This window comes from Panthera onca, chromosome A3 (assembly GCF_046562875.1).
Source record: "Panthera onca isolate mPanOnc1 chromosome A3, mPanOnc1 haplotype 2, whole genome shotgun sequence".
Classification (NCBI taxonomy): Eukaryota; Metazoa; Chordata; class Mammalia; order Carnivora; family Felidae; genus Panthera; species Panthera onca.
Window position 1 is genome coordinate 72,586,195 of NC_138341.1, and position 12,743 is coordinate 72,598,937.

Sequence of the window (12,743 nt, forward strand, 5' to 3'; positions counted from 1 at the left end):
CCAGGTTGCTTTTGTGGATTAAGATTTCAAAAGCAGATAGTCATGAATACTGATTTCAGGTTATTGTTCAAAGTGGAAATGCATGTGCTTGGGCACAATAACTTAAGGAAACTTGGAAACTCAGTTTCAGTGGATTCTGATACCCACAGATCACACCAATAAACAGTTTTCACAGATTCTAAATAATTTCCTCCAGAGTATTACTCTGAACAGTGAACAGCGTATCAACAGAGTGTATGCAAGTGAATGTCATGCCCACCTAGCTGTAAAAGAATCTTTTATACTACTTTTTTTTTTTTAATAGAACCATAATTTTCTACTCACTGAAGCAGGAGTAGCAATTAGTCTTTCTCTTTTAGTTAAAAGCTGTTTATGGTAACATGCCAATCATTTAATTTTATATATTCAAATATGACTACATTTGGCAAGAGAAACTACGAGCATGCATCTATACTCTGCCTCCCCACCCTTATCCAGTGACTCCCTGGTTACGGTTTGAGAATGTACACAGACCCACAGAGGAATGGTAGTAGATAAATGGAAGGAAAAAAATCAACATACATAATTTCAACATGTTCTCATATGATGCTAATGAGTATAAACTGATATGGCCCTTTTAAAAAATAATTTGGCAATAAAGGTCAAGAAACTTGAAAACATTCATGTCTTTTGACCTAATAGTTCTAACCCTGAGACTGTATCCTGAAGACATCATCTGAGATGCAGAAAGAACCTTATGCACAAAAGGAGATGCTACTTAAAATAGCACAAATTATAACCAGTGTCCAATCATAGGTTAACTAAGGTATATTCTATATAGAATACTATGCAATCAACAACTAAGTTTATACAGAGTTCTAATAATAGGATAAATATTTATGTGTTCACATTACCTTAAAAGATTTGAAATGTTATATAGCACAGTATCAACCAGGCATGAAATTTTGCAGGAAAAATGTTAACAGTAGTTGCTTGAGTATTCAAGAGAATGTCAACTTTTTTCTTCTTTAATTTTCTGTAGTTTTAAATTATCTACAATGTACATGTATTCTCCTTATACATAAAATATATATACTTAAAATTCTATGAATGCTCTTTAATTCCAGCAAGAAGCAGAAATTTGTATTATTCTGTGCCTTTTCTTTCTTGAGGTTACTGACATCTTTGATTACAATGAACTGATAGGTGGCTGAATGCTCAAATTACCCTATTAGGTATTTTAATGACAAATAATATGCATTCAACTACCAAACTGCCACAGAGTTAGAAATAGTAAGTTTCTTTCTGATGTAACTTTTTCAGCCCCAAGGTGCTTAAACCAAAGTAATCTTCTGAGGACTTGTAAGATGAGCTTCCTTAGTCAATCAATTAACTTTAAAATGGGCACAGACTTGCTCCTTACACCCAAAAGGAACATGACAGAAAGGACACACAGAGCTGCATGCTTAGTCAGTGAAGTTCACTAGGGGTAGGTGGGGAAAGACAAGGGGATAAAAAGAAAGGCTGAAAAGGAGAAATGTCAAGGAAGGCAAAACACCATCACTCTCATATCCCTGTGGTCTCCAGGCTGGTTTTGGCAAGAATCGCCATGCACAGGAGGAAGGAGAGTTACGTGCTGAGACCCTGTCCCTGGCCTGAAATATTCTCCTCGTGCCTTGGACTCCTATTCACTTCTGAACCCCATCCATATTATCTCTTCTGCGGCATCCTCCCCGCGCCCTCCAGCAGCTTTCTCTGTGACCCCACAGTGCTCCACAAATGTCTATCCATGATTGTATTCCATTAGAGTGAAAGCCACAAAAACTGACTGTGAAAAATGAAAGGAGGCCAGTCACGTCTTGGTTCTCTAATCCTGACCATCAGAGACAACACCCACAACTAGGGTGCATGGAAAATGTGGCACCTCAAGTGTACCTAAAATCATGGGCAGAATTGTGAATTCAAGAAAGTCAAGGAGAAGGAAAGAGGAGTTGAAAGGCAAAAGTATGTGAGTATTGAGATGATGGGGGTAATGGATACACAGATATCAAAAGGAATAGCTTGAACAAAGAGAGGGAAGCAAAAATGCCAAAAACATTATCAGGGAAGAGCTCAATTTGGCTTTGTACGAGGAAATGTAGAAGACAGGGCTAGACAGGTAGTCTGGAAAAGGTATCCACACACCTTGAATGCTAAACAAATGAGTGGATTATATTCTATAGATAACAGAGCTACCAGAAGTCTAAAGCGAGAGAGTGCATAATCAGTAATATACTCTAGGAAAATTATTCTGATAACACCTTATAAGGTGGGTGGGAGGAAAGAGACCCTTGCGAGATGCGGACAGAAATATGCGAACCAAAGAAATCAAGGCCATGTACAGAGATGCTAACTGGACAGACTACTTAAAATAACACTGACTTCCAATCTCAAGCACAAATAAAGTTGTCATCACTCATGCCCCAAGAGTGCTCAGTACTAAACGTTTCCCACATCCCTGGGAAGTCCTTCTCACTTACATATGGAAGAATCAAATAAAAAGACAGTCCTCAATTTTCAGCAACCGACATTAATGACTCAAATACACCAGTGTTGCCAACTCCCAGCACTTCAGAAAGGCAAGCAGTAAACAGATGAATTGATGTCAGCTGATCTGTTTTCTGACACCAATCAGATCACAAGGCCATGGTCCCAGATACCTTGGGTTCCATCCTAGTTCCATCACTTACCAAGTGTATGACTTCAGCTGAGTTATTTCACCTCTCTGCCCCCCAGTCTCATTTACAAAACAGAGACATGATAGTATGTACAATCTCATAGGATCTGTATGAGGACTGACTGAGGTAACATACTAAAAGTCCTCAGCACTGTGGCCGGCCCATGATCACTACAATCACTACTGTTGTATCAGCACTCTTCCTGGTCTAGTCTGGTCCAACAGTTACTCCCTCCACCACCAACTCTACTGCTTAGTGCAAGTGTGAGACGAGCAAGGAACAGGTATAGGAGAGAAAGAGGAGAGAAACAAGAAATCAGACCAAGAGGGAGAACCGTGTGACCGGATCAATGAGACAGACTCTGAAGGGAAATCCAAAGATGAGTGGGGGGGGAGGTGCTTTCCCAGGTGGTCCCTGAACAGATGTCAACATTCAGCTATGTGTGTTGAATGTACCCTCTAGGCAGTCAGCTTCTCCTAGTCAGAGGCAATGTGCAGGACTCATGTCTGGGATTCAGACCTGTGATCAGAGGGTCACTCTACAGGATCATCCTGTGAGCATGGTGTCCACGCAAGTCACAACTCTGAGAAGTGTGGTTTTATGTGTTTTTGCTTTTCTAAAAATTTTAATCCTTTTTTGCTCCCCATATTTTACTACGAAAATTTTCAAACACACAGGAAGTTGGGGATAAAAAGTTTAAGAAATGTCTGTATATCCACCATCTACATTTAATAATTAACATTTTGCTACATTTGTTTTATTTACCTGTGTGTGTGTGTGTATACAGATATATATATGTATATATATGTATACATATATACATATATGTATTTTTTTTCTGAACAATCTGAAAGTAAATTGCATATACTAGGATACCTTACCTAAGTACTTTGGTGTTTATCTCCAAAAATTAAGATATTCTCCTAAATAATCATAATACCAGTATCACATCTAGGAAAAATAATAATAAACTGAGTTTCTGACACTGTTAAAATGAAATGGAGCCTATATACATCTTGAAAATAAAAGCTGGTTTGTATGCTTTACTATCAGGGATACCCTGAATCAGATGTGAGGTAAATCTAAGAAGGACCATGCCTTGCTCATCCATTGCATCAGTGAGCTACAGGAAGGGTAAAATCAAGTGCTTAGGACAGGTCTCACGAAAGCACCATGGCTCACCTCAAGATCTTCAAGAAAGGCTTGTAAAAATGTACCTAATAAGCCATATTTCTAATTATAAGGGTTTTTCCCCCCTCTGATTTCTCCTTTCCTAGATTTTCTAACTTTTTCTTACAGTGGGCAGAATATTATAATTAGAAAATTTTTCTTTTCTTTTCTTGACATAACTTTGAAGTTACCTGAAGTAATTAATAGCTCCAATATAGACAGATGTTTCTTCACCTTCTGAATCACTGCAGTTAAATATAAGGCAAGAAATATAAGGTTGTAAGATAACTTGGCAGTGTACTGCCTTATGGAATATAACCTGATGAGTTTCTGTATTACATATATGTTGTAAAGCTTTATACTGTCTAAGAACCATAAACTGGTTTAAAATGGTATTTGTGGGGTGCCTGGGTGGCTCAGTCAGTTAAGCGTCTTGACTTCGCTCAGGTAACGATTTCACGGTTTGTGAGTTTGAGCCCCGCATAGGGCTCTGCACTGACAGCTCAGAGCCTGAAGCCTGTTTTGCATTCTGTGTTTCCCCCCCCCACCCCCTTTATTTATTTAAAATAAATAAACATTTAAAAAAAATTTTTAATGGTATTTGGGGTCATTTGTATGGAAAGTTAGACATTCAAGCCCTTGGTCAGAAACATAACCTATAGAAAAACAGAATCACCTTAAATTTGACTTACTTGATCTTTTCCAGGAATACAGCCTTTACCATGGGGAAGTGTCATGGAAAATCAAAGGAAATTTAATGAAATAGCTTTTTCAAGGAGCCATCCTGACTACCCCTTGCTTTTTCTAGAACACATGGATAATACCTGTTTTACACTGACATGTAATTTAGATGGTTAACAGCAAACACTAGGTTAAGGCCTTACCAATTATCGTTAAAGAAGAAGAAGGAGGGGGAGGGGAGGGGGAGGGGGGAGGAGGAGTGGAAGAGGAGGAGGAGGAGGAGACACTTACCAGACTGGTGCTGTGAATAGGCTCCAGCACAGCCTTGGTTGAGGCTTCTTCCTGGCCCCCTGCATTCACCCCAGTGGGATTTTCCTGGGCTGGCCCAACCCCCTGCCCGATGCTTGTACTCTTCAGCTTATCTGCAATTCGCTGGTTTTCTTTCTCCAGCTTGATTTTGGCTAACTGTGCTTCCAACATCCAATGCTCTTTTTCCTGCTCCAGTTTAGAAATCTTTTCCAGACTCTGCTGAACCTTGAAAAGCAATAGAGTTCTGCACCTTAGAGGATGATGCAGACAAAACTTAGTGGCTAAAGACAGGCTTCACAGCACATCAACCCAAACTGCCTCCCAGAAATAAAATTTAAAAAGCCTGAACGTTACACAGAGAAAAGGAAATATTGTTAAACAAGATTCACAAAGCACAACCAGAAACTGAAAAATTGGATGACAGTAAAATTAAAAATCTTGGGGCGCCTGGGTGGCTCAGTCGGTTAAGCGGCCGACTTCGGCTCAGGTCATGATCTCGCGGTCCGTGAGTTCGAGCCCGCGTCAGGCTCTGTGCTGACAGCTCAGAGCCTGGAGCCTGTTTCGGATTCTGTGTCTCCCTCTCTCTGACCCTCCCCCGTTCATGCTCTGTCTCTCTCTGTCTCAAAAATAAATAAACATTAAAAAAAATTTTTTTAAAAAATGAAAAATCTTTACTCATCAAAAGATATCATCAGGGCACCTGGGTGGCTCAGTTGGTTGGGTGGCCGACTACAGATCAGGTCATGATCTTGTGGTCTGTGAGTTCGAGCCCCGCGTCGGGCTCTGTCCTGAGCGCTCAGAGCTTGGAGTCTGCTTCTAATTCTGTCTCCCTCTCTCTCTCTGCCCCTCCCCTGCTTGCTCTCAGTCTCTCTCTCTCTCTCTCTCTCTCTCAAAAATAATAAACAATAAAAAAATTTAAAAAAAAAAAAGATATCATTAAGAGAGTGAAAAGGAAAGTCACAAAATGGAAGACATCCGCAAAGCATGTATCCAACAAGAAAAAGACAACCCAATAGAAAAATAAGGGGGGGAAAGACTTGAATAGGCACTGAACAAGACTAAAAACATAAAAAAGAAGGTATTCAATGTCACTATGATCAAAGCAAAGCAATTTGAAACCACCCAAATGACTAAAATTAAAGGACAGAAAATACAGGGGCACCTGGGTGGCTCAATCGGTTAAGTGTCCGACTTCAGCTCAGGTCATGATCTCACAGCTCGTGGGTTCGAGCCCTGTGTTGGGCTCTGTGCTGACAGCTCAGAGCCTGGAGCCTGCTTCGGATTCTGTGTCTCCCTCTCTCTCTGCCCCTCCCCTGCTCATACTCTGTCTCTCTCTCTTTCAAAAATAAATAAAACATTTAAACAATTTAAAAAAAAAGAAGAAAACACAAAGGTGGGCATGTTTGTGGAGCAACTGGAACTACCAGATAGTGCTAGCAGGACTGGAATTTGGGACAAACACTTTGAAAAACTGTTTGGCTGGATCTTTAAAGCTGAAGACATCATATCCTATATGACCCAACAATTCTATGTATGTAACACGATGCACATTTACCAGAAGACATACGTAAGGATGTTCACAATAGCACTATGATAGCCAAACACCTGAAACTACCCAAATATTCATAGGCAATAAAAAAGAATAATGCATATTCACCCAGTAGAATACTAAACAATAATGAAAATGGACAGATTACAATTACACATAACACGGATGAATATTACAAATATAATGTTGAATGAGAGAAGGCAGACCTGAAAGAATATATATTATATAATCTCAATGAATGAAAAGTTTCATTTACTGAACTTTTCACTAATCTATTGTGTTAGAACACAAGATGATGGTTTTCTTTGGGGGCAAGGAGGAAGGCGGGAAAGGGGCATGAGGAAGGCTGCTGAACTCCTAGTATTTTTTTTCTTAAAGGAATACTTTACATACAGAAGTGTTCTTTTTAAAAATTTTTACCGAGATGCTAGTTACATCAGTATGTTTGCTTGTGAAAATTCAGTGGGATACACAGTTGGCCCTTGCACAACATGGGTTTGAACTACATGGATCCACTTATAATGTGGATTTTTTTCAATAAATACGTACAATATTGTAAAAGTATTTTCTCTTCCTTATGATTTTAATAACATCTTTTCTCTAGCTTACTTTATTGTAAGAGTACAGTATATGATACATAAAATACACAAAATATGTGTACATCGGATATTTATGTTATCAGTAAGGCTTCCAGTCAACAATAGGTTATTAGCAATTAAGTTTTGGGGGAGTCAAAAGTTTACACGAATTTTCAACTGTGCGAGGGGATCAATGCCCCAGCCCCCTTGTTGTTCAAGGATTAACTATACATTAATAATTTGTATTTTTTTTTTAAATTATGTTATACTCCATTCAACAAGAAGTCTAAATATATTAATTCTCAGGGCAAATGAAAGCTTGAGAATTACATGAAAATAAAAACAATCTTACAGTGAATTCCAAATGCTTTACCGGCTATCATGGTTGAGCAATTACCATGCAGCAGACACTGTTCATGGTACTTTCCTGCCAGGATCCCATTGAAGCCTCACAGTCCTTCAATTCTCATTTCCCAAAGAGGAGAACTAAAGCTCCCAGCAGCTGAACGACCTGCTAAGCTAGCAAATGGCAGAGCCAGGATTTGGATCCCATGTGTCTGGCTCACAAGTCTGATTCTTTTCACTATATCACACTGCCTCCCATTGGCTCAGTTAATCCTTACAAGGCCCTGGAAGGCAGATCTTAGACTCACTCTTTTCAGAGAGACAGGAAGTCACACCCAGAGTGCTTATCAGACTAGCCTACAGCTGGTCAATGGGGGGGGGGGGGGGGGCAGTGCTGCAATAGCTCTGAAACCAGACAGTTCTCCCACTTACTAGCTACCTTGGGTAAAAGCTGCTTAATTTCTTTAAGCCTTACTTTCCTTACATAAAGTAAAAAGAAAATTGAAATTGAAAATCAAATTTTAAAGTATTCCACATTTTATTTTTGTCCCAAGAATTTTGTTTTTTAGGAATTACTCTGGATTAAATGTTTACTTCCAACATCCTAGCACATTTAATGTCAAAAAGATAAGTGATATGTGCCAGCAGACAAAAGGAAGTGTCAGGTGAATCTATTTGCACTCTCTTTAAAGTAAGTATTTCCAAAACTTAAAGCAAGCCTGCTGTTGAAGTACGTCTCTGACAAAAGCTAAACCAGTGTCAGTGTGTACCAACTTCCCTCCCACCTCCACCTAGCCCCCAAATTCAATTGACCAACTAACAGAATATTGGAAATTTTTTGTTCCTGATCATTTAAGAAATAAATAACTCATGGAGTCTCAAGCTCCTCCCCCTTTTTTGCCTTATTAGTTCAGACTTTTAAATCTAGTGCCTAGAGAAAGAAAGAATCACCATGGCCAAAGTGTGTTGATATTACCTGAGTGGCAATTATAACACCAACTGAATCAAGATGACTTATTTAGAGTATCAACAGGGGCGCCTGGGTGGCTCAGTGCTGACAGCTCAGAGCCTGAAGTCTGCTTCGGATTCTGTGTCTCCCTCTCTCTCCGCCCCTCCCCTGCTCCTGCTCTGTCTCTCTCTGTCTCAAAAATAAATAAAAACATTAAAAAAAAATAAAATAAAAATAGAGTATCAACAAATGTTCTTCAATGAATTATGCTTATGGTGCATTTTAGCACGTTAAACAATTAATTTTACATGTTCACTTATAAAGTCTTTTATATTGTTCTGTGTTAAAAGCCTTCTCCAGGGGATTTAACATTTATGCTCCTTTAACAAGTAGCATGAGGCACCATACCTGTTGTGCAAGGCCTTCTCGACTTTCAGTAGAGCTGAGAAGGACCCGGCGGTTTGCCAGAGCTTCTTCGTAAGGCACAGACTCCAAGAGGGGCTATGGAAAAGGCAGCAGAAGAATTAAAGGAAAAGATCATATCATTCCCGAATCCTATGTACACAGAAAGAATGTTAAATGGGGTTCAACAATAAATTCAGACATATGCCAACATTCACTATTTCCTTTTAATGATGTCACAGGGACCTTTTTTAAAGAAAAATAACGAAGAGGGACTTGTCATTCCAGTTATAATCTACACTAACTAAAAGCATATGGACCTGTACCAAATACCATATGATTTCACTTCTATGTGAAATCTACAAAACAAAACAAATTAAAGAAAAAAAAAAAAAAAACAGAAACAGACTCAGATACAGAGATCAATCAGGTGGTTGCCAGATTTGTGGGGGGGGGGGGGGGGGGGGGGGCGCGGTGAGAGCATGGGCAAAATAGAGAAAGGGGATTAAAAGATACAAACTTCCAGTTATAAAATAAATAAGACACAGGACAGGATGCACAGCATAGGAATATAAATAGTAAGTAACAACTTTGTATGGTGACAGATGGTAGCTACACTTATCTTGGTGATCACTCTGTAATGTATATAAGTGTTGAATCACTATGTTGTACACCTGTAACTAATATAATATTGTATGTCAATGACATCTCAATTTTTTTTTTTTTTAAAGCAGATTGTCAGAGAGGCAGAAATAAAGATCACTAAGGGGCATTGTCTTGACTGTGCCTTTAAGGGTGTAAACATGTCAAAACCTATCAAATTGTATGCTTGAAATATATGCAGTTTTTTTATGTCAATTAAACCCCCCAATTAAACTTTCCAAAACAAACACATGAATAGACAGATAAAGGAAGAGGACAGAATATCTAGAAACAGACAAAAGCATACACAAAAACATATTATGTGATAAATGCTGGGTTTGTTTGTTTTTTTTTTAAGTCAATAGAGAAAGGACAGACTGGATAAAAGCCACAAGGATAACCAGGTAATAATCTAGAAAAATAACTATTTAGATCCCTTTTTCATACCTCTATCAGAATGACTCCAAGATGGATTAAAGAATTCAATCTAAAAATTTAGACCATGAAAGTAATGGAAGAAAATGTAGGTGATCATTTCTGTAATCTTGAAAAGTACCCCTGGCCAAGAATCACCACCATAAAGAAAAAGATTGGTTTAAAGATATAAAAATTAAAACTTCTATTTTGAAAAAATACTACAGCAAACTGGAGAAAAAATACTTCTAACACAGCCACAGGATTAAAGTTCTTACTATATAGGGAGCTCTTTCAACCCTAATTAGGAACATTTATCTAAAAATAGATCAACGATGAACAGAGAATTGACAGAATAAATACAAACAATAACTTTATGAAAAGACATACCACTTCAATAAGCAAAGGAATGCAAATTAAAATAATAAGAAGCTTCTTGTCTAATTAATATTAAATTTATGGGTTAAATTTATACTTCTGGTAAACTATAAATAGACAATCTTCCTGAAGTGTAGTCTGGAAAAATGTGTCAAAATTTGAAAGATTCACAGACTTTGAACCAGCAATTCCATTTTGGGAAATTAATCTTAAAGACATAATTAAAATAATTACACAAAGAGAGATTGGTAGCCTTATACAATGCTAGAAACATAAAACAGTACAGCTACTCTTAAGGACAATTTGCAACACATATTAAAATGCAAAATGTGCAAGCCACATGATTCAGAACATTCCGCTACTCAATATTCCACACATGTGCCCAAGGAGGCATTTACAAAGCTATCACTTACAGTATTATTTTAACAGTAAAAAACTGGAATGAACCTAAATGCCCACCAATAAGGAATATCTAAATGAGCCACAAAACATACATATTGTAAGATTCTATGCTGTATTTAAAAGGAATATAGTAGCCACCATATGTAATGATACAGACAGGTCTCTAAAACATTTTATTTGTTTTTAATTTTTCTTTGTTTCTTCATTTTTTTAAAGTATAGTTGATGCAGGCGCCTGGGTGGCTCAGTCGGTTAAGCATCCGACTTCGGCTCAGGTCATGATCTCACAGTTTTGAGTTCGAGCCCTGCATCGGGCTCCGTGCTGACAGCTCAGAGCCTGGAGCCTGCTTCTGATTCTGGGTCTCCCTCTCCCTCTGCGCCTCCCCCCACTTGCTCGTGCATGCTCTCTCTCTCTCTCTCAAAAATAAATAAAACATTAAAAAATATTTTTTTAAATACATAGTTGAAGAACAATGTTAGTTTCAGATGTACAATATGGTGATTCGACAATTCTATACACCTAACAAAACATTTTTTTAATTAATTAATTTTTTTAAATAATCTGTATACACAATGTGGGGCTCAGACTCATGACCCTGAGATCAAGAATCTCCCACGCTTCAAACTGAGCCAGTCAGGCACATCTAAGACACTTTAAATGAAAAAAATCAAGGCACCTGGGTGGCTCAGTTGGTTAAGTGTCCAACTCTTGCTTTCAACTCAGGTCATGGATCTCACGGTTCAGTTTGTGAGAGTGAGCCCCACAATGGGCTCTGCTCTAACAGCACATAGCCTGCTTGGGATTCTCTCTCTCCCTCTCTCTCTCTCTGTCCCTCCCCCACTCACACTCTTTCTCAAAATAAATAAAACATTTAAAATAAATAAATAAAACTTAAAAAGTTAAAAAAAAAAAGAAAAAAATCAAGTTGCACAATGAAACAAGCATTTCAGTTGAAAAAAGAAAGAAAAGTCTATACATTGTATATTGTCAATAGATGCATAAATGCTCCAAGATTCTGGAAGGTTATACACCAAACTGATAGGTATAGTGACCTCTGGAGAGAGAGTGGAATTAGGGACTATACATGTAATGTTCTAATGTAATATAAGAACATGTTTAGGCATTATTTGTACCTAAAAGTAAAAAAAAAAATAAGGAGGAAAAAGGTAAAAAATGCACAAAGTTAGAGTTGCATGTGCAAGAATATCTACTGTTTCTCCGCATATAACAGTGAAAAATAGGAAACAACCTAAATATCCATGAGCAATGGATTAGTTAATTAAATTATCACACACAGAATGAAATACTATAGATTTAATACTATAGAGGTATTAAAATGATAACAATTTATATTTATAGAAAGTATTATTTGATGTATTAAAAATCACAATTTTTATATCCACAAAAATAATATTCTAAAACAGTGTATGTCAATGGACTATCAGCCATCAAAAAGAATGAAATCTTGCCATTCCAACAATGCAGATTGAGCAAGAATGTATTCTGCTAAGCAAAATAAGCCAGTGAGAGAAAGACAAATACCATATGATTTCACTCATATGTGAAATTTAAGAAACAAAACAGATGAACATAGGAGAAGGGGGAAAAAAGAGAGAGAGAGAGGGAGGCAAACTATAAGAGACTCTTCAACTACAGAGAACTGAGAAGTGATGAGGGGAGGTAGGCAGGGGGAGAAGTGATGAGGGGAGGTAGGCAGGGGATGGGCTAATTGGGTGATGGGTATTAAGGAGGGCACTTGTGATGAGCACTGGGTGTTAAATTTAAGTGATGAATCACTAAATTCTACACCTGAAATCAATTTTACCATATATGCTAACTAGAATTTAAATAAAAAATTGAAATAAAAAAGTAAAATGAAATAGAAGGGTATGTATCCAGATACACTTTGCTTTTTATAGCACATACATGTATGTGTTTCCTTGTGTGCATGTGTACACACATGCACTAAAGTTTTTTGGGTACAGATATACTCCAACAAAATTAAGGGTAGCTACCTCTGGGGGGTGGGAATTGGTGCGTAATTTTCTTCTTCATGCACTGTTACACCTTCTGATTTCTGCTTGCAATGACCTTGTATTCTTATATTCAGGAAAAAATTATAAATGTATTTCAATTTTTTTCTATTTCTACAAGTTTGAGATTTCTGAAGTTTGATATTTATTGGCTGCGTGGCTGCCTCATTCTAGACACTTGGGGACATGAGTTCA

At 37.7% G+C, this 12,743-nt stretch overlaps 1 protein-coding gene across 1 annotated transcript in view; it reads right to left on the reverse strand.

Annotated features, from left to right (window-relative positions):
- Positions 1-12,743, reverse strand: part of PPP1R21 (protein phosphatase 1 regulatory subunit 21) — a 63,919-nt gene that overhangs the window by 9,114 nt on the left and 42,062 nt on the right. Inside the window, exons 16-17 of the mRNA XM_060606318.3 lie at positions 8,686-8,778; positions 4,839-5,081 (exon numbers count right to left, since the gene is read on the reverse strand). Of these exons, the coding sequence (XP_060462301.3) occupies positions 4,839-5,081; positions 8,686-8,778 (336 nt within the window). The remainder of the gene's footprint in view (positions 1-4,838; positions 5,082-8,685; positions 8,779-12,743) is intronic.